Source organism: Cyprinus carpio, chromosome A17, assembly GCF_018340385.1.
Source record: "Cyprinus carpio isolate SPL01 chromosome A17, ASM1834038v1, whole genome shotgun sequence".
Lineage (NCBI taxonomy): Eukaryota > Metazoa > Chordata > Actinopteri > Cypriniformes > Cyprinidae > Cyprinus > Cyprinus carpio.
This window is the reverse complement of record NC_056588.1, coordinates 8486166-8512863: the sequence shown is the minus strand read 5'-3', so window position 1 is coordinate 8512863 and position 26698 is coordinate 8486166. Positions and strand designations below refer to the sequence as shown.

Here is a 26698-nt window from a genome sequence, read left to right as displayed (position 1 = left end):
ATTGATTACAACACATACATTTCTGGCTTGGATCAGAACAAGATTAAAGATTATATTAAATATCCTTACGTAAGTTTCTGTTTTATTATCTTTACATAAACACAGTTAAAAACTCATTTCTGCACATAAGAAAGAAAACATCAAATTACTTTGTTTTTTTATATAGTTTTATCTATAATATTTGATGCAGGTTATCGATTTGTATTGCTGCCCACAGAATGTGATGCCACTATCAGCTGGAGTTTTTCGGAGTGAAAGAAGAAATGCAAAGCCTCAGGTCCCTCCTAGACTGTGTGTTCAACACCTAACAACTGTGCGGTGTACCCGAGTACCTGACCACGCTCAGCCTGTGGAAGTGGCCCATCTGGAGGAGAGATATGGCTGGAGAGCTTATTACACTCAGATCCAACAGATCATGACCCTATGTACAGTATACCTGAGGAGATCAGGTCAGAGGTCACATTGGAGATGTCCATGTCTCTTTCTCACCTGCATGTCCAGTGACACACTTGATGATGAAGATGATGATGTCATCCACATGGGACACGCCATAATGACCTTCTACTCTGCTTTCATTGATCTGTTGGGTCGTTGCACCCCTGAGATGCATGTAAGTGTTTCAGGAAACCTGCTGGGAAAGCTAGATAAGAGCCTCGTAATGTGTTTGAAGGATTGAGTTGCAGAGCCCTTATTGGGTTTATCTTCTTTTTAAGGCACAGTCAGTTTTCATTAAAGGTTTGAAAGGTTCTTCAAGGTTTGCTAATGGGTCTCTCTGTTATGTGTGTAAATGGCCTGCAGCTCATAGAAGCGGGGAAGGGTGAGGCCATCCGGATCAGGGCGATCTTGCGGTCTCTCGTCCACAGAGAGGATCTGGAGGGAATCATCAATATTCCTTTTAGTTTATCAATTGTAATTAATTGTGCGTATGAATGTGTGCATAAAATATACATTCATGATGCAAAAATCATTTGTTTGTTATGTATTTGATTGTTAACTGAAATCAGTGTAAAGAGAGAGTCTGAGCTCAGTAAATTTAGTAAATTTAGTTCATGGCTGCTGGCAAAGATAGTTAGTAGAGGTTTTATGTCTAAAAGTGATTCATTGGTGGTTGAAAATATTTTGTGATTGTTATACTCAGATGATCTAGTGGTGGAGTCTGACATGTCATATTTTGTCCGGATCACAAAGCAGCCATGGTGCTGTTTTTGGACCAGGTTTACGGAGTTCAGGACATGCAGTTCTTACTACGTCTGCTGGAGAATGGTTTCCTGCCGGACCTGCGAGCAGCTGTTAACATGGATTCTGTAAGAGGGACAGGCATTATATGAAGGAAAAGTTCACCCTAATTTGAATAATGTCATTTCAAGCTGATATGACCTTTTTTTGACCTTTCCTCTGTGAAACACAAAAGGAATTTTAGCTGAATCTCTGTGGTGCTTTTTTCCATAATAAGTGGGGATAATGCAAATAAGTGGGAATGGAGCTATTGAGCTCCAAAATGTCATAAAACATCATCAAAGCAATTCAACTCATGCACTATATTCCAAGTCTTTTGAAGTCAAATTGTTTTGTGTGAGGAATAAATCTGAAATTTAAGTCATTTATTTACTGAAAATCTTGAGTTTGTGGACCCCCTATTTAAGGATTGAATCCCGCAGTGGAAGCCAAAATAAAGGTTAAGGGGGTCCTAAAGGCTTGAAGTTTTAATTTGACATATTCCAACAGCTCTCTCTGTTCTACATGTTTCAACAGCTCTGTCTGAATGCAACATAAAAAGAAAACATAATTTCAACCACCCCTAAAACAGGCCATACTATTGATGTGTGGGTCCTCTGGTTGCAGAACTGAAGTCACATTACCAAAAGCTTGGGATTAATAAATATATTTTTTGAAAAAAGAAATTAATACTTTTATTCAGCAAGGAAGCATTAAATTGATCAAAAGTAACAGTAAACACTCCCCGGGCGCCGCAGCATAAATGGCTGTGTATATATATTCTCTCTTTGCAGACGGGGTTAGGTGGAACAGATATGGCATTGGCCCCTTAGTTGATACATATGTGTGGCTCTGCTGCCATTGCTAAGTAAGTATTCCTCTCTGCTCTACTTTCTTCCCACAGAAAACGGAATCCCTCCATGTTGCAATCTCTGCTGCATAATCTTGTGTTTGACGTCCCTCAACTATCAGAAAACTCCACAATGCCACTCAAGGTCTAAAGAGAAAATATAAAATTAAATAATAATAAAAAAAAGTTTTCTTGCAACAATTCTACTTATCACTGTGGTCACTTCTGCTTTCAGCTGTTGACCAATAATTATGAGTAGAGCAGGAAGTACTACTGTCAGAATGATGGATGGGGTGGCTTTGGCTCTGCCACAGAGGAAGAACTTCATCTGGCAATAAGGCTGTTTTGGGGTACATTCAGTTCTCTTGCCAAAAAAGTGAAAAAGACAGAAAAGTCTCTTTCATTACAAACCATATGACCCCACAATTCATTTCTCCAAAAGAGCGTTTACTTATTTTGCTAAACTGTTTTTTTTTCTCTTTTTTTTCTTTTTTTGTGGGATATGGTGTCTGTTCTTTTTTTATGCATCAAACTGTTTGAACCTCATATTTAATTGCACACTCAAAATGTTTGCTTTTCAATGTCGTCCACAGTCTTACGATGCAGACCTATTCAAACTGGCCCTGGGTTGTCTCAGTGCAGTTGCTGGGGCCATTCCTCCAGACCACCTTGACCCGAGCTGCACAGGAGGACGAGAGAGACACTCAGGATTCAGAGAGACAGTTTTGTCCTCGACCCCTGGCCACCTCAAAGTAAGACTTCTATAGAGTTGAAGTTCCATAACACATCCTAAACCAGCTGAACAAAGTAAGATTGAAATCTTCTATAGAGTTGAAGTTCCATAACAATCCAGTCCTAATTCATTATAGTGTGACAGTCCACTATTAATATTGTGGAAACCTTGGGAATTCTGTACTTTTAAATCCATTAGTTTTAAATAAATTTTTTGAGAGTAACCACTATTAATATTGTGGAAACCTTGGGAATTCTGTAGTTTTAAAGCCATTTGTGTTTAATAATTGTTTTCTAGTTTGGTAACGGCTGGGTTTATGGAGAACAGTTTTCTGAGAGTGCTAAAGTTCATCCACTCCTAAAACCTTACAGAGCTCTTTCTGAGAAGGTAGCTTCCTCATACACAAAGCATGTAGAAACATTGCAAATAACGATATCAGATATTCAATATTTTTCAAAGAAATAAAAAAAGAAACATGCAGTTTATTGTCACACAGTGAGGCTGCTCTGCATGTGAGGATAAAGAAGGTTATCGAGGGGTCATTAAAGAGACTGTGAAATGCATGCTGGTATTGGGCTGGACCATTGAGAGTACCAATGAGGGCGAGTCACAAGGCTTTCACAACCCAGCTAGGAGGATCTCACAGTCTGGCATGGTAATGGACACTTTCACAGAGAACTGCTGCTCTATGTCTGTCTAAACAGTGCTGGTCCCTGCTTGGAGCATTAGAAAAGATTAAATATATCCATAAAAGCTTAAACGTGCTTCCAAAAATTCTCCATACGGCTCACAACTGTGTATAAGTCACATTCAGTGATTTTGCTTCCACTTTTTTTGAACTTGAAGAACAGCATTTAATAATAAAATATAAAAAAATGTATATTATTATAAACAATACTACTTTGATATTAAATAATATTAATTGTTTTATTTGTATAATTGTTTTCCATTATGTTCAGTGTATACATATCTTAAAATGTTTTAGCATTTCAGTAGACCAATAATGTGCTGTTTTTGTTTTCCACTTTGACAACTGTACATCAAGGCAAACTCTTTCTGCATAAATTGTACGGACAGCTGTTTTGTATTAGATATGGCACAAAGCAACTGGGGTTTAGAATAGACCAATTAACAGCTCTTAGGTTTTTAAAAGACATTGCTAATTCAGAAATGCATTCAATACAGATATCAAACCAGATAAATTCTTTGTTTCTATGGAGAACATAAATTGTGTTTTGTCTTCATAGCTGTCTATTGTTACAGATGGGGCGCTGTGAGAAATGATACAGTGAAATAAATTAGGGTTCCTGCAGCCACCTGCGTATTACAGTGAAACAAAAACACTGTGAAATAGGAATACTGGGTGTGTGGTGTGTGGATGTACACTGTACAGGTGTATATATACACTACCATTCAAAAATAATTATTAATACTTATACACAGCAAGGCTGTTAAATTTAATTGACAGTAAAGACATTTATAATGTTACAAAATATTTTTATTTCAAATAAATGCTATTCTTTTGATCTTTCTATTCAGGAAATAATCCTGAAACAAATGTACCAACAACATCAACATTGCAAATAATAAAAAAGTTATTGAGCAGCAACTGAGCAATGATTTCTAAAGTTTCTTGTGATTCTGTAACCTAGAGTAATGATCCACAAACTTATGCCATCACAGGAATAAATTACTTTATACTCATATTTTACAATATTTTATAAACTAATAATGTTGCAAAATAATCACCAGTGGCACCCTGAATTTTTTATTTATTTATGTGCGGTTATTTATTTATTTGCTATAATAACCAGCTGATTGTGCGCTATCCTGATTATTACAATATATATATATATATGTTGTAATAATCAGTTATGCACAAATATTTGACCTAGAATGACCAGTCACTATCAGCTATTGCGGAGAGCTGTGTAATAATATGCACTAATTACTAATTAATATTAATAACTGTCACCACTTTAATGAATTATAATGCATTCCTTATATAAAACACTTTTAACAGCGGCAAAGCCATAGTCTGTTTACGCTGATGCTGATTTTGTCCAGGTGGGGGCAGTCACCCTCTGCTTGTTCCATATGATGCTCTGAGTGTTAAAGACAAGAGTCGAGTCAGAGACAAAGCTCAAGATGTTCTCCAGTTCTTCCACATCAATGGGTACTCAGTGAGGAGGTGAGGATCCTTTCCTGCTACTGGATACTAGAATGAGCATTATCCCTTTGAAGTGTCCATTTCATTTTCACTGACTGGATTCTCACTGCACAGGAACAGAAAGGTGGCAGATTTCCCAGCAATTGCAAGCTGATTCGCTTAAGGCCTGCTCCAGCAAGCCCCCTGTCTCACTGAGCAAGCCCAGGAGCTGTTACCAGACCTGGGTTAGACACACACACTTTCCCCTGTTCTTCCACTCCACTTCTCTCCAATTATTTATTTGCACATCTGTCTTTTTATCTAACTGCCTTGTAATTTTAAGGCCTCACTCATCTGAAAGGGGTGTTCAAAGGATAGTCTAAACAAAAATGAAAATTGTTATTTAATCATCTTCATGCCTTTCCAAATTCTCATGAAAAAAGTTTTCACATAGCTCTTTTTATATAATCGAATTGGAAGCTTGAAAAATCATTAACAGTAGTCATATAATAGTGTTATGAGAGGGACAGACCAACATTTAATATCAGTAATTCAATCTGCTTTCAAATCTAACTAGCATTCATAGAGCCATTGTTGATATTCAAATATGAAAGATATGTTCAATAAGTAAAAGTGGGAATCAGTGGTCATTTTTAACTAAAATTATTACAAATTTAAACAAATTACAATTACAACTTCAGTTAGTTGCCTTGTCAAGTGAATAAAACATTTTTTTGGGGCAAACTATTCCTTAAAATGATCATGATATCAGTTAATTTCAGCTATGTGGTCTCTTAATGTCTGAAGCATGTTAATGCCTTGCATTGAAATCTGCTCATTTAATTTATGTGTTGTGTTTTGCAGAGGTTGCTCAGGCTCGAGGGCAGATTGACAGGGCTGAGAAAGTTCCCTGTGAGTGATAAATTCATTTTTTAATAAAGGTCAGTTATCTTTACTGCAGGTCAAACATTTGGAACAGAACTGATATCAAAGGGTATTCATTACGGCATAGCAGCCAAGTGAATGTAGAATGACAGACATATTTAAATGACTGCCTGATTAGAACTCCAAATAATTATCCAAATGAAATGGATTTTTGGATTATTTTTAGACACTGCAGATGTGTAGTTTGTACATTGGAATTATTTAATGTATCTTAAAGGGTTAGTTCACCCAAAAATGTCATTAATGACTCACGCTCATGTCGTTCCAAACCCGTAAGACCTCCGTTCATCTTCGGAACACAGTTTAAGATATTTTAGATTTAGTCCAAGAGCTTTCTGTCCCTCCATTAAAATGTATGTACGGTATACTGTCTGGGCGCACCAGAAAACACGTCAGCAGCGTCTTGAACGCACTCACAACAGACCCTGAAGAGAGGACAATGCTGAATAAAGTCGTAATTTTTTTTATTTTTGGACCAAAATGTATTTTCGGTGCTTCAACAAATTCTAACTGACCCTCTGATGTCACATGGACTACTTTGATGATGTTTTTATTACCTTTCTGGACATGGACAGTATACCGTACATACATTTTCAATGGAGAGACAGAAAGCTCTCGGACTAAATCTAAAATATCTTAAACTGTGTTCCGAAGACGAACGGAGGTCTTACAAGTTTGAAACGACATGAGGGTGAGTCATTAATGACATAATTTTAATTTTTGGGTGAACTAACCCTTTAAGTGATAACCAGGCTGACATCTCAGCTTCTTCAAAGCTTTGCAATTAACATTTACATGTTGTTGTAATTGAATCACAGTTGTCATGGTAAATATGTGTAGTTGCAGATAATTATGGTTTTTGTGTTGTTCATAGGGACATCTCTGTGGGTCATGTCACTGCTGATTCCATTATTGATTAGATGTCATGTTTTTTTGCTGTCCATCCCTGTTCTGAGACAATATGCTGCATGCCGTTTAAGAGTCTTTCAGAAGATCAATAACAACGGTCAGCTGTTCCCTGACCTCCTCAGCTATCAGTCTCATTAATGTGCAATAAAAATCTTTAAAACCTAACTACAAAAATCTGAAGTGAACATTTCTTCAGCTGGTAACTGTTGTTTTATTCTGTTGTTTAGTCTGTGTTCAAGCCTCTTTTTCTTTCTGTCCCAGGTTGTATTGCCACTATTAGAGCAATAATTCAAAAATCACAATCTCTACTTCCTCTCCACTGCAATGTGTTCACTTAGAGATGGCTACCAGTCCACCAATAAAGAAAAAGAGATGGCCACAAGGTAATTTGTGATGACAGGCTGCCATTACATTTGCATGTGATTATGTGGGTCAGGTTTTTCTTACATAAGCCAATGGTCCTCAGTCATTTTATAAAAGCTGCTTTATTTTACATGGAGTGGGTCCCCTTATGGGGCCAGCCATGTTAAGATCGCATGACCAGATAAATACTACTCAGTTTAACATCCATTATTTGAAAGCTTTTGCTAATGGAATAAATCATGGGCGACTAAGTATAGAGCATTTATGCAATGATATCAATAACTGAAAACGTGCATGATTGTGCATCCATGCCATTTGGTGTCTAAGACGGCTATAACTTTATTATTTATTTATTATTTACTTTGAAATAAAAAGAAGATCTCGGCATGTAATCCTTTTTTGGATACACAGCAAATGAATTTCAAGTATTGAGTTTATACTCTTTTTGAAAGAGTTCATTTATGACTTAAAAACATGTTAAATGTGGATTGAAGAGACTTTTTTTTTCTTTTTTAGATAGAGAAGCATAAACAAAATCTTATTGAGTGCACCTGTAAAAAATATCTGAAAATAATTATTTGACTCTAGGATGTTAATGAAAACTGCTAAAGAATCTGTCAGGGTGTTGCTGTGGTCGTTTTTTTAAGCCGCGGCAGAAGATCTCGAGCTAACGGTAGATTATGTGACCTGGGATGAGTACGGACTGAACTGAGCCCAGAGCAGGGGAGACAGTGAAGTCATAAAATACACCACCTCCGTCCTGATCCCGGTGCTCACTGCTCTATTCCTGCACGATGCCCAGAAGCAGCACAGAGGGGGACTGATCGGTAAGAGAGAAGGGGAGAGGGTGGAATGGGTGGAAGAAATGACTGCAGCTAATTGGATGAATAATGAATAGATTAGTGTGTCCTATGATGAATGAACAGATGGAGGGAAAATAAATGGAGGTTGTGGAAAGACAGTTGAAAAATATTCTCAAAAGTTTTGGAATGAGCATATCACTTCCCTTTTCCAGTTACCTCTGTTTTGCCATTTAGAATGGCACTTGATGTCTGCATGAGATTCAGCCCTGTGTTTGACCCCTCTTTTGTTTGATCATGGGCATGTGTGTCTGGGTGTATATTTTAATAGGAAATGTGCAGTTATGCCATAATGAATTGAAAAACACTTTAAACCAGCCTTTCTTCTGGAGGATTACATACGTGTCAGAGATGCTTTTTTATTTACATTGAACTTCATGGATTCAAGAATGCTTGCAAAAACTATAGAAGAAAAAATATATATTTTTAAATCTATGATTTGTTTTTTCTTTCAGTGGATGAAGTGCACTCCTGTTGCTACAGGATCCTCAGCTGTTTATACATTCCTGGCACCTGCAGTGGTACATTCATTGAGGTAACATTGTCACTTAAGGATTATTTCACTCCAAAATGAAAATCTGGCAGTATTTGCTGTCATGTTGTTCCAAACCCATGCTGTTATTTTTTCATTGGAACAAAAAGAAATGCTGAAGTTAATGCAACTTTTTTTTTATTATTATTCCATGCCTGTCAATTCCAAAAACTCATAATAAAATCACCTTAAAAGTAGTCTATACTTTTGCACGTCAAGTCTTCTGCAGTGATATGATGACTATTTACACAAGTGAAGTTTGAGGGTCTGTAAGACTTTTTAAAATGTTTTCTTATGCTTACTAATCCTGGAATTATTTCATTAAAATAATTAAAAACAGTAATGTTGTGAAATATTTAACAATTTTGTGGCTTTTCTGACACGGTCACTATCAGCTGTATTGAAAATAAATGCATAAATAATCTACTAAAATCCTGTTGAGTTCTATGAAAAAAAACAGCATACAGGTTTGGACAGACATGATGGCAAGGAAATTTATTTATGTTGTTCAAATTATGTTACTTTGGGTGTTTGGCTCTTATTATTTTATTCTGATTATTTATTGTTGTTATTACTTATTGTTTAGTTTGTCCTTATGAAACTTGTGTGCTCCATAGTTATCAGCTCATGTCTAGGTTTCTGGTTCATCTGTCGATAAGCCTTTATCTCTGTTTTGATAGGCAGAGGTCGGTCTTGGGGGAGTGTCTGTCTGCTTTATCTGCAGCCTTTCCTATGTGTTTCTTGGAGCTGACTGACCTTCATTCCCTCTCCGACACTATGAGTAATGAAGAGGGTGAAGGTAAAGGCAAGAAAAGTTCGATAGAACGCCAAAACGTGAACACACTCACGTTGCTGCATGCTGTTTTTCCTGATGGATTTTGGTGTGGTCTTTTTATCTGGGAGAGCCTGTAGGCTCCTCCCCACTTTGCAGGAGGCTTTCTCAGAGGTCGAAGAGCTTTCAGAGGCAGGACCAGCGGCCCATCATGCCCTTTTGACAAAGGTTACTGAAGTGACGCTTCCTCTGCTGTGTAGATATGTCTCACGATGGGGGAGGTTGGTAACCAAGCATCCCAGGAGGGCTATTCTTCCTCTGTCACACCCCAGTATGCAAATGCCCTACTGGGTCACATCCTCTCCATCATCCACGCCCACCTGGGTACTGCAGACAGTGCTTGGACGAAACGTCTCGCAGGTGAGTTGGTCCTACTAGAGAAGTGAATAACTAGATTATGGAGATTTTAATGTGTCATTGAAGCATCTATTTTAGAAGAAATCCAAAAGAAGTGCTGTAAAAACTTTGTGATTATAACAAATGGCAAATTACATAGAAAAGTCCAAATATAACCACAAATGCCATAAATAGCAGAGCATTTCTTTTAGTATTTGGCCAGCCTCACATCAGCAAGCAGAACCACACTTCCTGAAGAGCCATTTCCTTCATTTGATGGAAACGTTAAGGAAGAGGGCGGAGTCAGTGCTCCTGGAGGAGGAGCATTTGAAGACAGAGGGGCGTAGCTATGTCTCAGAGCAGGAGTTTGACATCCAGGAAAGGTTTACTGTGTTGGTCCAAGATATCTATGCATTTTACCCTTTACTCATTCCATTTACAGGTGAGAAACAGTGCAGTATTCAACCTGTTTTCAGTTTTAAAGTCACCGTTGGTTAATCTTTGGTATCATCAGAATGAGTTGGGTGAGAGAAGTGGACACAGATGCTGAGAAGCTTTTCTCCCTCGTAGCTGAAGTCTTCATTTTTTGGGCTAAATCTCATGTAAGCAATATTTATGATATTTATGATATCCATGTCATCGATGTCCTGAAAAATGTTTTGAAGCTAAAATATACGAAACCCACACAATAAAATCATAGCCACTTTTTAATAACAAATTCCCTTGTTTTAGTGCAATTGTGGGCATATTGTACTCATGTGTTCCCTTGTTTTTGTTTAACTGTGGCCACAAATTAACTAAATTGAAATGAGAAAACAAATTAGTAGAACATGGCCGTGATTTAACTAAAACGAAAAAACAAATTAATAGAAGTTTGCCATTAATTAATAAATAGTTTGAATGAATTTGTAGCCACAATATGTATTTTTTTCTTGTCATGTGCAGGGATCCAAAATATATTCATTCCAAAATATTAGATTTTCTGCCATGAGAAATACATCACACAGCACATGTTCACCCATATTTACATGTCAATGATGCCTATTTGAACACTAAATTCAAATAATGTAATAAAAAAAAAGATATGATCATTTTTTGTCTGACTAATGTTATAAAATGACCTCAGGGAAAAAATTCAAATGATGAAAAAAGAAAAAAACAAAACAAATTGTGTATGTCCCCTTTGTATCATCTATCTCTAAAAATGTACATTATTATTTTTATGGTTAATATTTATTTTTAAGGTTAAAAATGTAAATTTATTGACATACATTTGTACCTTTTGTGCATTCATTACATTTTTAAAAAATGCATCATTTACACACTTGTTTGTTTTTCTTTAGAATTTCAAATGGGAAGAACAGAGCTTTGTCAACAACACGACATTCCTGGAGAACAGCAGCAAAAGCAGGATGGATAAGGTCTCTTCATTTCACTAATACTGTATTGATTGTTTAGAACACACACGGTTTTTCCCTTCATTAACTCTGTAAATGATTGTGTACTACATTTTGCTTTCTAGTTCCTCTAAATTCTGACCAAGTTTGCTTTGTCCTAATTTTTTACACTGTTTTTTTTAAAATAAATTAATCTTTGGTCTGTAAACTCAGAGGCCTGTAGGGGCTTTAATAAACGCCCAAGTCATTATTCAACCCAAATATGCTGTTCAATAATATTGAATGAAACTAAATTGTATGATTTTTCATTAGGGAAGGGTGTGCAGCCAGGAGAGGAGAAAGGTGAAGAGGAAGGGTGATTGTTACTCCACACACACCTCTCTCATTGTGGCGGCACCATGAATGGGTGTTACCATGGAGATCAGGGCCTGGTCAGTCATCCCAAAAGCCATTTCTCTCAGGTACGTCTGTTCATACTGATCAATAATGACAAAATCAATCCATTCCTCATCTTGAAAAATATTGTAATTCTTTTTCCTGATACCTGAAACATTCATCTATTTCTAGAGGGACACAGAAGATGAGGTAAGAGCGTACATTTGCAACAACCTGCAACAGGTGAGTTAGAAGACAACTTGTGAAAGAGCCGATAAAGTCCTGTGAAAATGCTATTTGAGCCTCCTCAGCTCACTTTTCTTCTTTCTTTTTGCCAGGATCAATGTGAAAACTCAGCAGTTTCCCTCAGTGTTGAGAGGATCTTAAACATCGCTTGTGTTCTTTTCCATCTGAATCAGGTTAGACTGGCAATGAATTGCTGCAAATGATAATTGATGGCATAAATTGTGTATGTCGATATCTGAATGGATGTGAACTATAAAATTTAATTTTTAAGGTCATGCCATTAATACATTCAAACATGAACCAGTGCACGTTGGTGGAGATTTTTGCCCACTTCTGGTGTTTGTATGGTTCTTTTCTAATAAATGCTTGACATAAAGTTGTGTTTTTGTCACGTGGAGCGGCCTCAGAAGATGAAGAGGGCAGTGTGGCATAAGATGTTGTCTAAGCAGAGCAAACAGGCTGTAGTTGTTTGTTTGAGAATGGTTCCTTTGTACAGTTTTCCCAGGTTTGCTGCAAAGAGAGTTATGACAAGTCCATTTACTCTCCATATTGCATTATGAATTACCCAAGTTATTAAAGCTGAAGGCAGCAGAAATACTTGAGAGCTGCAATGTTGTTGAACTAATTCAGATAAAGAGGACATTCTGTCATCTTCCTTATGTTTTATTTGGCTGAAACCAACATTAATTCGTTTTTAACATGAGATTTGTCTTTTTCTGCAGGCACTGAGTGGTGAACCTTTTCTTGCAGGAGTTATGAGAGAGCTTGGCTGAAGGCAGAGCATGACTCACCTGAGGACAGACTAATTAAGGATTTGGCTGTGAGTGTTTCTGATTGGCTGTGTTCCCCAGATGAGCTGCTTAATTATGACGTATTTGTAGCCCAACCAGGAAGGCTAATTCACCACAGGTTCCCTTGGAAGTTTTTGTAATGGGTTTTTTGAATAACAGTTTTCAATTTATGAGTACAATTAATATAACCACAATGATGCAAGTTTATGTACTCAAAAACATTGATAATAATAAATGTTTCTTGAGCCCCAAATCAGAATGTTAGAATGATTTCTGAAGGATCATGTGACACTGAAAACTGGAATATAATGACTGCTGAAAATTCAGCTTTGCCATCTCAGAAATATATTACCTTTGGAATTATATTAAAATAGAAAACAGTTATATTAAATTGTAATAATATTTCACAAAATAAAAACTTTTGAACAGTAGTGTAACTGTATAATTTATGTTTTAGAACAAAATGGGACAGTCTCGTCTAGTTATGTGAACCTCAAATTGTAAGAATCCAAAGAAAATTCCAGATATAACCCATGAGCTTTTTTTGATTTTATAGTAATAGGAATACTTTTATCCCCATCAGAAAGCAGCTCATGTAGAGATCCTGAAGGAGGGAGCAAAGCAGAGAAACAACATTGATCACTCCGTCAGCTTATCAGTCTTTTCAGTCAAAGTGCCTTGACTGAGAGGAGGTTTGTATGTGTGTGTTTTAGTGTGATTGATTCATGCATTTGTTTGTGTTTGCGTGTAGATCAAGGCTAGCCAAAACCATTTTCAACATCAATTTAGCAAGTATTTCAGCTCTGTTTGAAAACCTAGGAAGATGTCTACATTGGAAGCAACCTGACCAACTTGTCTCATAAAAGGCCCACAAGATATTTGGCTAGCACGGTTAAATGCAAATTAACATGTCGTTAAGCTAAATCAGGAAAAATATTATGTAGCACACACAAATATTGAAGAAATAAGAACAGTTTTCTATCAATATATTTTACTTGGTACTAAAAAGTGTATTTATATTAAATTGCCTTGTTTCTCATTGCATTCTTAGATTAATATAGAAGGAGATGCTTGATATATAAAATGTAAAATATTTCATGCTGGCTTAAATTTTGGTTTTTCCATTGGGACCATGCCTGAAAATGATAAAGTTGTAAAACACATCGAAACCCACCTGGTTCACACTATTGTCTCTTGTCTCTACAGTAAACTTGAGAAGGATGACCTGTACATGTACAGTACTATGCTGAAGTAATGGCCAAAGTAAGATGCACTGCTGGGAGTTTCTAAACAAGTTTATTCCTTTTTGTTGCAGAACACATTCAGCATTCAAGCTGAAATGTAACTCTGCATTGCAGAGTTGCCAAAGTGAGGAAGACCAGGATAAAGATGGCCTGAAATCATTTGAGGTGAACAATGGAAATGAAGGGAATCTGAGTTATTTTCTGTTTAACTGTAGGAGAAAAGGCTGAGGATGCTGACACAGTTCTGTACAGTGGGTTCATTAATTATGTAATCAATGATTGGCTTCAGGAATTATAGAGTGAGACACAGTTGGCATGTTTTATTTCTTAGTGAATTGATTGAGTAACTAATTAATAGTCTTAGGATAAAGAGATGGAAAAGCAGAGGCTGCTGTATCAGCAGGCCCGACTTCATGAACACGGAGCTGCTGAGATGGTCTTGCAGAACCTCAGCACCAGCAAAGGTATCAGTCAAAACACATACTGTTCCTTTATCTTCTCCCTAAGATAGGAATTTTCATACTGGTGTCTGAGAACCCCCAAGGGGGTCCATGGAAAAAAGGGAAGAAGAATGACCCCATGATTTACTCACCCTCAAGCCATCCTAGTTGTATATGATTTTCTTCTTTCACATGAATACAATTGGAGTTGTTTTTCAAAATGTCCTGGCTAATCCCTGTCCTTGGTAATATTCAATAGTCCAATAGAAGTCCAATAAACTGGCAAAGCTGACTTTTTTAACAGCCATTACTGTACTTTTGAGTGTCACATGAAAATGATGCATCAAAAATGTTGCTAATATGCTGATTTAATGTTCAAGAAACGTTTCTTATTTTTAAAATTTTTACATTTTTTGTGCTGCTTAATATTTTTATGGAAACCGTGATACATTTTCTCATGATTCTTTGATGAATAAACAGTTAAAAAGAGTAGGATTTATTTTAAATAGCATTCTTTTGTAACATTATAAGTGTCTTTACTGTTTGTTTTTGATTAATTTGATGCACCATTACTCAAATGTATTCATTTATATACAGTATATATATATATATATATATATATATATATATATATATATATATATATATATATATATATATATATATATATATATATATAAAAGAATAAGAAGCTTCCATAAAATTTTAGGAATAGGGATACCTCACATGGGGACCATCATATTTGGGGGTCCTTGGCGTAAAAAAGATTGAAAACCCTCTGGTGTAAGACACAGGTCACCATTCATGACTTTATCCTGATATCTTGAGTCAGCTGGCAATGACTTCTATTATTGTCAGTGCTCAAATGTTATGCTGTTAAGTTGTATGTGATATTTGAACCATGTGATATGGGGCCTCTGGTAGCAGCCACATTAAAGCTGGGCATTGCAATCCTGAATGGAGGAAACATGTCTGTCCAGCAGGTAGGTTTGAAAAGGTCAGGCTGGATTACAGATATGTTTGGACGACAACATAAAATCCCCAAGATTTTGACATTTAAAACCAAAACCAACTTTTCTATAACAACTTCTTCATGTTTATTCTCTCTGTTGTTGAATTCTCTCTAGAAAATGCTGGATTACCCGCGAAAGAAGAGAGATGTGGACTTCTTTCACAGTCTGGTCGGCCTAATGTAGTCTTGCAGGTTCAGTTGTTATTTGCTAATGCATTGTGAGACATTTCCCTGACAGAAAGCAGCTGCTCAAACACCTAAAAGTGGATAAATACTTTGTCTTTCTGTGTTCAATTTCAAAGTTACTTAGTATAATCAAGAGAAAAGAACATAGTTTTCTATCACTTTTTTCACCTTTCAATCTGTTCCTTTGCTGTAATTGGAAGTGTCTGTGTTAGTTTGTATTTTAAAAAGAATAGGACTGTGTTTTTGATGTTGCTGTTGTAATTCTGTGTCACAGCGTGCTGGATTTGAATGCATTTGAGAGGCAGATCAAAGCAGAGAGTTTAGGAGTGGGTGCTGGGGACAATTCAGCTACATCACTGACATCCACAACAAAGTGCTTTGAAAAACGAATGTGTCTATCAGAAGAGGCAGATACTTTCTTTTTATTGACCTTGATTTGCTTGTACTGCATTTTTCTTTCTCCTCCTCTCTTTCTCAGGCGATAGAGTAATGGCAGATGAACAGCTGACCTGTGATCTTTTCTGATTCCTCAAGCTTCTTTGTGAAGGCCATAATAATGGTTAGAACAAACATGTTTTATTTTTTTTTAATTTTTATTTTTTTGTTTTATAATGCAAGGTTCTTTTGCACCTTGGTTGTCAACGTCAAAAGGTGAAGTGTAATATGCTTTGTTAAAATACTTTCTCCTATCCAACTTTAACCATACTATAAGTAAGCCATTTGTAAACTGATTTCCCTAAAGAGTGTACACACTGTAGTGCTACACAACAGTGGTCCAACATATCAGCAGTTGCTCAAGCAATGGCAGTATGGGAATTATTCTACCTTCAAAACTGGGGGTCAGTAAGATTTTTTTTAAACTGAAAAACTTTGATTTCAGAAGTGATAGTTTATGATGTTACAAAATATATATATTTCAAATATTCACAAAAATATTAAGCAGCACAACTCTTGAGCACCAAATCAGCATATAAGAATGATTTCTGAATGATCATGTGACACTGAAGTCTAGAATAACAGCTGCTGAAAATTCAGTTATATTCAGTAATATTAACTTTTAAATATCTTTTTTTTAATTGTAATGTTATTTTACAATATTACTGTTTTACTGTATTTTTACTGTATATATTAGTTTACAGATCTGCACACTCTGAACCACAAAGTATTGGCAGTAAGCAAAAGTATTGGAAGCCCACTGGTGTACTGCAGCTGCAGGCTAGCAATCGAAACATGTTTGTTGTTTTGTTTCATATCGTCATTGTAAAAGGAAAAACAGTCTGTACCTTCTGAATGTAAGATGTTAACTATGCAAAAAATCACCAGATTATTCATTATTGATTATTGTACTCTATTGACAGCTCTATTTTGCACATATTAATCTTAAACACCATCAATATTCTGGTTTAATTTTGTAAAAACTGGAGACAAATGAAATTTCCCCCACAGACTTCCAGAACTACCTGCGGACTCAAACTGGAAACAACACAACAGTCAGCATTATCATCTCTACTGTGGACTATCTGCTCAGGCTCCAGGCAAGCCCACTGACTCAAACCCTAGTTTCTTACATTTTTCATTATGCCTGTCTGTAATATACATGAAAAGGAATGAAAAATGCATGTTTGCTGCTGTAATTATTTTGAGAGTTTCAGCACCGAATGGAGAAGGGCCCATAACAGTGAGACAGAGCTTGTTGCCAAGTAATATTTCCATAAAACCATTAATCGCTGACAGGCCACCTCCATTTCGTTTGTCTAATACTGAGAATGAAGGATGGCCTCATATCTACAGGAGTCCATCAGCGATTTCTACTGGTATTATTCAGGGAAGGATGTGATTGATGAGCGTGGTCAGTACAACTTCTCCAAAAGCCATCAACGTGGCCAAGCAAGTGTTCAACACACTCACTGAATACATTCAGGTAAATGCACATAAGCAAATGGGTCAGCAGTGATGGGGCTTGCGTGAAAAATCTGCTTCGTCAAAATGTAAAGATACCGAGTAATATTTTGATAACTGTGTCCTAAGATTCTATGTTATTCTCTCCTTTTAATATTTGCTTTCAAATGAATGCACTTAGAGGCCAAATGCCACACCTGCTGTGTCTGTCTTCATTTACACACCATAATGTGGGGATATTATTTTTATATTGTAAAAAAACTCTTAAAAAAAATCTCTTTCTAAAACAAAAAAAAAAACCTTCTTAAAAAAGGTAAGCAGCAGAGTTTGGCCTACAGTTGTCTCTGGGACGCTGTAGTTGACTTCCTCCATGTGTTTGCCCATATGTAAATGAAGTTCCCTTTCAAGGGAACTTCGAACTGCGTCCTCTAGGGGTCGCTATGGGGGACACCTCGTCGTGACCTGTGTCTGAAGCATACAAATGAAAAAACCTACCAACGATTTGGCCGGCGACAGCCTCTGGGGAAGCTTGACGTGACTATATAGGTGCGACTATAAAACAGCACCGGAACAACACCGTCATTCTCTTGCTTTCGTCTTCACTTACTGTTTTAACACAATTGAAGCGTGTCAAACTTGAAAATAGTCAAAGCCAATATCCTTCCAGATCAGCTCCAATTCAGTCTGGTCTGTTTCATGGCGAATACTATGAAATACATTTATGACACATGTATCAATTCAGTGATACGCGTTTACTTTGACGGCCGATACACAACACGATCTTGAGACTGATTTCTGAGGGTAAAGAGTTAGTGAATGTCGAGCCATTGGCAAAACAAATGGCTGATGCATGGCGAGCATTTTTCATCCAAAGCATGTGACGATCTAGTTCGTACACTCTTTCCGAAAAAAAACAAAAAGGCGCCTCTGCTTCAAACGGTTCAAGGACCGCGCATCACTGCTGAGGCACGGTGAATATGCGTTCGTGAAATTTCAGGTGGATCGTCATGAAGGTTTAATTAGGGACTTACCTTTCGCGCCTAATGTGGCAGCGCGACACTCAGGCCCGCGGAGAGGATGATGTATACCTTGCAACACTTTCTGATATGAAGGCGAGTGCTCTTCTGGGTTTTTTACACCAGAAAGCATTGAGATAGGTGTTTCATGATGCGGAACCTTGATGCTGAGCCTTAATTCTCTCTGTTCTTATGTAGCCAACTTGGAGTCCTAGGACCGCGCCATGAGATCGTTATCTTGCAGAATTTCCAAAGCTGAGCATATAGCATGATTCAAGTATCTCCTAACAGAGATCACCTGGAAATGAAACGAGCCGGTTTCCTTCCTCAACAGAAATCGGTTCAGCATAATATTTGTGACTAACTATCGAGGCGTGAGCGAAACATGAAGGAGCCCCCTGCAGAATCCCTTTCATTCTTGCTGGGACCATCCTCTGGGAATCTCCCTCCTGCCATCTAATTAAAGCAATCATGTGCTTTTGTGGCAAGGCATACGCAGCAGCATGTCAGGCTGTGGCTATCTGAATATACATGCTTTGTGAATAACGGATCTGCTAAGAGACCTGGAAAGTGGCGAATGTTTTTTTCACTGATCGGTAGCCGAGCTGCAAAACCGAGCACACATGCCGCTCTCAGGCTAAATGGCAGCGTCTGCCAAGCAGCAGGTACTATGGTTCCTGGTGTGGGGTTGGAGAGACGTCTGTGGATAACCTGGCAGAATCCCGGGAAGAAAGAAGGCTTAACTCGGGCTGCTCCATGTTTCGCCTTCTGACCTTTTCGGTATTTCCGTAAGTGTGAAACCCAGAAGTCCTGGGATACGAAGGCGCACTCCGCTGCTTTCAGATCCCTTCGTAAAACGAAGATGCAGGTCTGAGCCGAACATAATAGACCTTCGGATGTCCTCATCGAGTATCAAAGCGGGCACAGAAGGCAGTGTAGCAACTCACGACCTACATGCGGTCAGAGGTTTTTAAGAACAATGTCACAAGGGGGTAATCGTCCTAAGGATGTGATAGACGAAACGCGTTCTCAGTTCTGAGTCCAATAACCGAGTATCTCTCGTTCCCTTTAGGGATCGGTCTTCTGTTGTAATAATCAGGGGCCCCCCTAATTCTCCAGACCCATTTTCTGGCTTCCCACCTGATCGAAGGAAGGAGGAAAACCTCACGCATAGTCTCCTATGCAGAGACCTATGATGTTTTTGTCTGGATCTACTTCTAATTGCAACTCAAATATCAGGTCCGGAACTGTCCTTAGGCGCCCCGTACCTTTGCTTCCAGCGCAGGAGTTAAAAGTATAAACATTACCCTTTCTGAATATACGATGTTTACATGGCTGTTGGTTACTATGTTTGTAACAAACTCGGGAGAATCCTTTGATCAGTGCTCAGTATACAGTGTCACTAAATGGACGTCAGTGTTAATTTTTTTTGCTTCATGTTCGGTACGCTGTTGGACAGTTTCTGCGGGGCCCCCTCCCTTTGACACTCAGTGCCATTGCACAGCACTGCAGTTCCCTATGTCCGCATGTTCCACCCTGAATCTCCGTGGCCGCTTAGTTGACTATCGCATGCTCAGGGAAAGTGAAGGTGGCAGTTACAGAAGTCTCTTGTATATCTGCCGTCAGGTGATTGCTTCCCTCGCTATTCAGGTTTATAAAAATTCTTCCATTGATCTCCCGTGCGGTTCAGCGTAAAGACATTTACAATGTTATAAAAATATTATTACACAAGATAAGAGCTGTGTCCTTTTTGCATGAAACCACATGCATGTCATGTGCCGTGAACACTTTGCGCAGATTTCTAAATGCACAGCTCTTGGGAAGTAGTGCACGCAAGAATCCAGGCGTCAGCTGTTTTGAAAATCCTGTGCTTGTAAGACCAAACGCGCTCCGCATGTTCTCTTTCTTGAGGATTAACTATTGTTTCTTGCTGCACAATACATGGGCACCTGTGTTAAGTTTGTTTATACCTTCAAGCACCTGCTTCCCTCAACATATCTGATATTCGGGCGATTCTCGGGTAGTTTAGCAGCGCTCCCCTTTTCCAATAAGGGTCTACAACATGAGATTGGTCTAACTCTGGTTTAGTAGTTCGCCTCTCAATGGTATTCTGAGTTCACAAGTGATATCCCAAGCGCTCAAGGGAACTTCGAACTGCGTCCACTAGGGTCGAGTTGATGACCCCCGTCGTGACTACTTGTCTGAGATGCATCAATAAATCTCTGACCAACGATTGGCCGCTGCCAGCCACGGACGTCACTAACCGTGAACAGTATGAAATCAGCATATGGTAATGTGCCTGAAGTTTTCTCACGTCATTTCTGAAATCCACATTGTGGTAAGATCATCACCTAGTACTCTAAGGCGTTCTTTTAAACTGTCGATCATGGCCCGGGCTTCGCGCGGTTGCGTTCGTAGCCTTTCTTGAGCTGGTAAAAGCCCGTGTCGGCGTTATTTGACACTATGACACACCATTCTTATACGTCGGATTCCCCTTCGTAAAGAGGGTTTCGACTGGAATTCTGTGAGGAGACAATCCTCCGTGCTTGCAAGCTTTTTTCGAAAAAAGCTGGAAAAAAACATCTCCGCTGTGTCATTTCGCTAGAATCCGTAAAAAATGCTATTCCTGCTGGATCCCTTTAAAGGACTCTTCCATCTGATTCAAGCCTTTTCTAACTCGCCGTTGCTGAGCACGGAGGAATTAAGCTCGTGAGCATTACTGGTGCTGTCTTGGTTTAAAGAGGGCTATTTCACAAATGGCGGCGGACGAAGAGAGTCCGGGGGCAATGGTATATTTACCTTTCTGATACAAGGTAGTACTCTGCTGGGTTTTTCCCCAGATTCTGGCCTGCACTCCCTTCAGCATGGTGAGAAGGCGTTGTAGGCTGTTCTCAATTTCTCCGACCCGCAGTAGTATAAGCGTTTGGCGCTTATGGAGGGAACGTCTGAGGTTACGATGTAACGGCCATGCCCGTTCCAGATAGGTGAACGAGTCCACTTCTCCCTGAGCTCCCTGCAGGCTTGAACGCAGCGAAATGAAAGAGGTGAAGTTTCTTTGTCGCGGGCCTGTTTTAATTCGCAGCACCGGTAGTGACGTAGAGGCTGTCTCGCGCACAACTCGTTGGTGTATTTTTCTTTGTATGCTAAACACGGCTACGACGAGGTGCCCCATAGCGACCCTGAGGACGCAGTGGTCTCATTCCTACCAGGTAGACATCCGTTACAAGTCGTAAACCTGAGCCGTTTTTTTCAGGTTAGCCTATAGAAAAACTTTTAAATATTATTTGCTAGTTATTCATTGCAAAGAAAAATGATGAACTCAGCAGGGAATTGTGTCGCAATTATCTACCAAATAGAGCTTCTGAAGGCTTTCAGACTGACTCTGCAAAAAGCATGGTGAAAGCGCCGGCTTTCCATCTTAATCGTTAGGCCGAGCTCATCGCAAAAGTCTTCATTTTTTAATGCACCAGCTGGAGGCTTGTTTTTCATACCAACTGTGAACCCGTATTGTCGGCCATATGCGGAAAGCAGAGAGCACCAACCAATTTCGAATGAACCGGGCAAAGCTTCAGTGAAGAAAGAGTCTAATTATCCTACCTGAAAAATCAGTGATGCAAACTTGGAAAATGAGTCAAATCCAAAATTCCATAACCAAAAAACAGATCCATTAAGATACATGTTGAACTTGGAAAATGAGTCAAATCCAAAATTCCATTACCATTATTCAGCTCCATTCAGTTCAGTGTTGGTTCAGTTTAGTTCAATAACTGTGGAAAATACATTCATTATGAAACAAGTTCAATTCAGTGATAAGCAGCTTTATTGAAGACGTGCATACATTTTTCTTTGTGTTTCTAGGAAATGTAGTGAATGGGACCATTGGCAAACAAATGGTAGATATGCTAGTAGAATCATCCAGCAATGTGAAGATGATCCTCAAGTTCTTTGATATGTTCCTCAAACTCAAAGACCTCACATCATCTGAAGCTTTTCGTGACTATGACCCAGATGGCAGAGGACTCATTACCAAGAAGGACTTCCACCCAGAAGGTTTCAAGTGCTACACTCAATCAGAGACTGAGTTCCTGTTATCCTGTGCAGAGACAGCAGAAAGCGAGCTTCTGGATTACCCAAACTTTGTGATGCTGTTTCATGAGCTGGCCAAAGATATTGGCTTTAACATGGCTGTTCTTCTGACCAATCTGTCTGAGCACATGCCCAGTGATCCCCGCTTGCAGAATTTCCAAGAGCTGGCAGATAGCATGATTAAGTATTTCCATCCTCACCTGGGAAGGGTCGAAATAATGGGCAGCAGGAAACGGTTTGAAAGGGACTACGCTGAGATCAGCGAATCCAGCTGCACACAGTGGGAGAAGCCACAGGTATTAAACAATCATGTGCTTTTGTGGTCTACTAATGTGTGTCTTATACAAATATCTTTGATGTTGTGAATAAGGGAGGAGAGAAGGAAAAGAGGAAGCTGTTTGTTCACTTCTGTGAAGACATCGTCTTTGAAATGCAGCTTGCTGCACAGATATCTGGTTCAGAGAGTGGAGAGGAACTGAAAGCGAAGGATGACAAAGAGGAGAAAGACAAGGTGGAAAATAATTAAAACCACATCGTCCTGAAAGGATGGATTATTGGCATTGCTAAAGAGATGAAGGTGGCCGACCCTTTTAGGTGACCTTCGGGATACATACCATGTTTGAAACCATAGGGCTCGGAGAAGGAGCGGTCAGAGAGAATAACACGTCATACACGTACCTTTTCTAATCACTGCAATCTTAGAGGCATGAGTTTGGATCTGTCTGCTGTGTCCAGGGACCCCCAGCTCCTCACAGATATTTTTGGCTTGTGTTTGAAGAAGGAAGGAGGAAAGTACACACTGTCGAGCAGAGATCAACATGCCAGTCTGGATGAATTTCTTAATGCATCCAAATATCAGGTCAATAGTCTTGAGTGTACCTTTGTCAACTTAAATAAAAACATTACAATTGTGTCACTTTGTGTCACTAAATGGACAACGGTGTAATTAGTTTTGACATGAAGACTTGTTGGATAGTTTGAATCAAAAACATACACCGTGACCAGTGTAGTCTGATTTCCTAGTCTCATGAGCCGGTTTGAATCAGTCTAAAACACTATCTCTGTTCAAAGTTCTGGGGTCAGTAAGATTTATTTTTTGAAAGAAATTAATACTTTTATTCAGCAAGGATGCATTACATTGATTAAGTGACAGTAAAGACATTTACAATGTTAGAAAATATTATATACTAAGATATTGCATTTCAGTTTTGCAGTGACGAGGATAAACATAAAAGGGAAAAGAAGCCTAAATGTAGACTTAGAAAGCTCAGCTCTTCAAAACTAGATGAAACTGAAATCCAGGAGTCAGCTGTTTGGAAAATGATCTGCTCTCAGTAGACCAAACTGCTGGCATGTTTCTCTCTCTCTCTGTCTCTATTGTTTTCCAGCTGCACAATACAAGCACACTGTACTAACATATGTTTAACCACATGGACCTGAACATCCATATGTGATCTGATGACCGGCAATGTCTTTTCTCTGCAGAACTGTTTTGCAAGAAATTTCTACAACATGAGATTGTTGGCTCTGTTCCTTAATTTTGCCATCAATTGTATTCTTCTGTTTTACAAGGTGAGTATTGATTTCCCTGCTAAAATATCAGCTTTAATGTTGCTGGTCAGGCTGGTCTGTTTTTTCACAGGAAGTTTATTTTGAACTAGAAGAGAAGAATGGCTACATGAAAATGATTCTTCACAGCCTGGCTGTCCTGCAAACACTCATCTCACTCTGCTGTATCATCGGCTACTGTTTGAAGGTTATACACACACTCTCTCTCACACACGCCTCACGCAGCACAACAGGCACTTTTGTGCCTGTGCAAATAACCCACTATATATTTCTTGTGGGGAAACTAAACATATATCTTTGATAGTCTAAATAATGAATTCGCCTTTCTGGCTTTTGTTAAACCTCTCAGACATACAGAGGGGTCCACAAGTCTGAAAACAGTAGAGGAATACTTCTATTTTTGACTTGAACTGCATAAATCAGATCATGTTTTCCAACATGTCTGGAGATTATCAAAAGAGCATTTCTGGAAAATCTGACCATCTCTACAAAGAGTAACTTGATCAGTGTCACAAATGTACTTACTATAAGTGACCTAGAAATTGTGCAGAATCAGAAGTATTTTTATTCATTTAAGGTCATAGGTCATCCTTCCTTAGTTTTTTTATTTTTTCCAATTTAAAATATTGTTTATTTACAGGTAAAATTTCTGTTTTATGGTTTTTAACAGATTTCTACATATTTTAGAAGAAAAAAAATGACTGCCATGATAGGGTGTTGTGGGTGATTGGCTGTGTTGCTATGCAGTTGCTAGGGTGTTCTGATTGGTTGCTTGTGGTTATTTACTGGCTTACCCCCAAGTGTCTATGACACGGTCTCAAGTCCCTTTTTCAGTGTCATTCTGCGGGATGCTAAATATTTATCATCCGCCAGGTGGAAATCATACATCCAGTGTCTATAAGTAACAGCAGACCTCTCCACAATAGGACACATGCTTTGAGATATCATTCATAACTGTAGCATGAATGGTGTGGGATGAATTACATGCTGAATTTAATTAGTGGGTTAAGCACCACTAATAATAATCTACTCCCTGGATGTGGTACAGTAAGCTGTGTGATTTGAGGTGCGGGTTCAAACTGCTTTTCTGTGCTTGATTCATTCTGTGATGGCTTTCTGTGCTGCAGGTGATGGCAAAATATGGAGAGCTGTATGGATCGGCACGTGTCAATGAGCTGCTGGGTTTTGATAAAGCTGCTCTGGACTTCAGCTCAGAGGCTCAGGAGAGCAAGAGATCTGTGCAAAAGGTTGCCCTGTGAGCTACGACCCTGTCTTGACTATTTACCATATTTATTTCACCAACCAAACCAGCTTCTGTTCAGCAAAACAGCCCAATCACTTCATCTGCTGACACTGACAATGAAAAAATGATTTCTGTTTTGCCAGATGATGGCATCAGTGTTAGATCTGATAGGCTTAAAATAAATCAAATAAATCATTCTCATGTTTTCAGCTTTAGATTAAACACCTTTGATGTGAAGTACCAGATATGGAAGCTGGGAGTGTTTTTCACCGACAATGTAAGGTCCCCTGACTCTTTGAATACTGAACATATTATACCTGAAGAAATTGGCCATCATTGAGTCAAATTTGAAATTAAATTGTGTTTTCCTTTCTCTCAGTTCTTCTTTACCTGACATGGTATGTTTGTGTCACTCCTGGGTCATTATAACAATTTCTTCTTTGCTGCCCACCTGCTAGACATCACCATGGGCTTCAAAACACTGCGCACCATACTGTCATCTGTTACACATAATGGCAAAGAGGTATTACATTTGGTGTGTGTTTGTGTGTATATACAGTATAGTGGCCCCAAAATGTATTTAGACCCTCAAGTCACACTTGATATGAATGTCATTATACTGTGATTATAATGTTATTGTAACAAAAATATGCTAGAACTAACTGGTCAGGTTTTATTTATTATATTTTTATATTTATATACTACCATTCAACTGTTTTCTATTTTAATATATTAAAAAATGTAATTTATTCCTGTCATGGCATTTTCAGCAGGCATTACTCTTCAGTGCCACTTGTTGCTACAAAAATCATGCTCATATGCTGATTTGATGCTCAAGAACATTTCTTATTGTTATCAGCATTGAAAATGTTGATTATTAATACTTTAGTGAAAACTATGATACATTTTTTTTTCAGGATTGCTGCAATTTAATGTCTTTGTTGATAAAACTATTAGTGTGACACTGTCCAGATGTTTGGGTCACTGTATATGTGAGAAGCTGTGATGAAAAGCTGTTGCCTGTCTTTCAGCTGGTTTTGACAGTGGGGTTGTTGGCCATGGTTCTGTATCTCTACACTGTGGTTGCCTTTAACTTCAAATTTTACAATAAAAGTGAAGACGCCGAACCAGTGGACATGAAATGTGACGATATGCTCACAGTGAGTATCCCTCTTTTATCTTTTACCATTAACTTAAAGGGATACTCCACAACAAAATGAATTTTTTTTTTCATTTATCACTTACCCCCATGTTGTTCCAAACCCATAAAAGCTTAGTTCGTCTTCGAAATACAATTTAAGATATTTAAGTCTATGGGACAGTCACAGGCCTCCCGGTTTTCATCCAAAATATCTTAAAATGTGTTCTGAAGACGAACTAAGCTTTTATGGGTTTGGAATGACATGGTGGTAAGTAATTAATGACCAAATTTTAATTTTGGGGTGGAATATTCCTTTAAACTAATGTTTA

At 38.3% G+C, this 26698-nt stretch overlaps 1 protein-coding gene and 1 long non-coding RNA gene across 3 annotated transcripts; both read left to right on the top strand.

Annotated features, from left to right (window-relative positions):
• Window positions 1-125: 125 nt before the first annotated feature.
• Window positions 126-26436, top strand: LOC109050938 (ryanodine receptor 2-like; the record flags this gene model as incomplete). The annotated part of the gene is given in 35 exon segments (XM_042773385.1): window positions 126-2210; window positions 2301-2415; window positions 2659-2817; window positions 4866-4989; window positions 5083-5192; window positions 5812-5888; window positions 7063-7184; window positions 8480-8559; window positions 9237-9748; window positions 9937-10166; window positions 10239-10326; window positions 11068-11145; window positions 11434-11515; window positions 11518-11582; window positions 11689-11739; window positions 11835-11915; window positions 12465-12474; window positions 13993-14045; window positions 14142-14241; window positions 15142-15200; window positions 15345-15409; window positions 15690-15745; window positions 16862-16950; window positions 17207-17302; window positions 18931-19118; window positions 19403-19503; window positions 19790-19918; window positions 21072-21197; window positions 22189-22712; window positions 23902-24061; window positions 24093-24172; window positions 25113-25240; window positions 25439-25505; window positions 25608-25751; window positions 26260-26436. Coding segments are annotated over 25 exon segments (2796 nt in total), but the record flags the coding sequence as incomplete, so codon positions are not given.
• On the top strand, window positions 12538-16370 carry LOC109073360. Of its 2 annotated transcripts, XR_006162123.1 has the most exons (6): window positions 12538-12562; window positions 13117-13225; window positions 13849-13942; window positions 14142-14241; window positions 15345-15421; window positions 15894-16370. It is a non-coding gene; the product is annotated as an uncharacterized LOC109073360 (long non-coding RNA). The 2 variants fall into 2 exon arrangements; XR_006162122.1 differs by having other exon boundaries at window positions 15345-16370.
• Window positions 26437-26698: the final 262 nt, after the last annotated feature.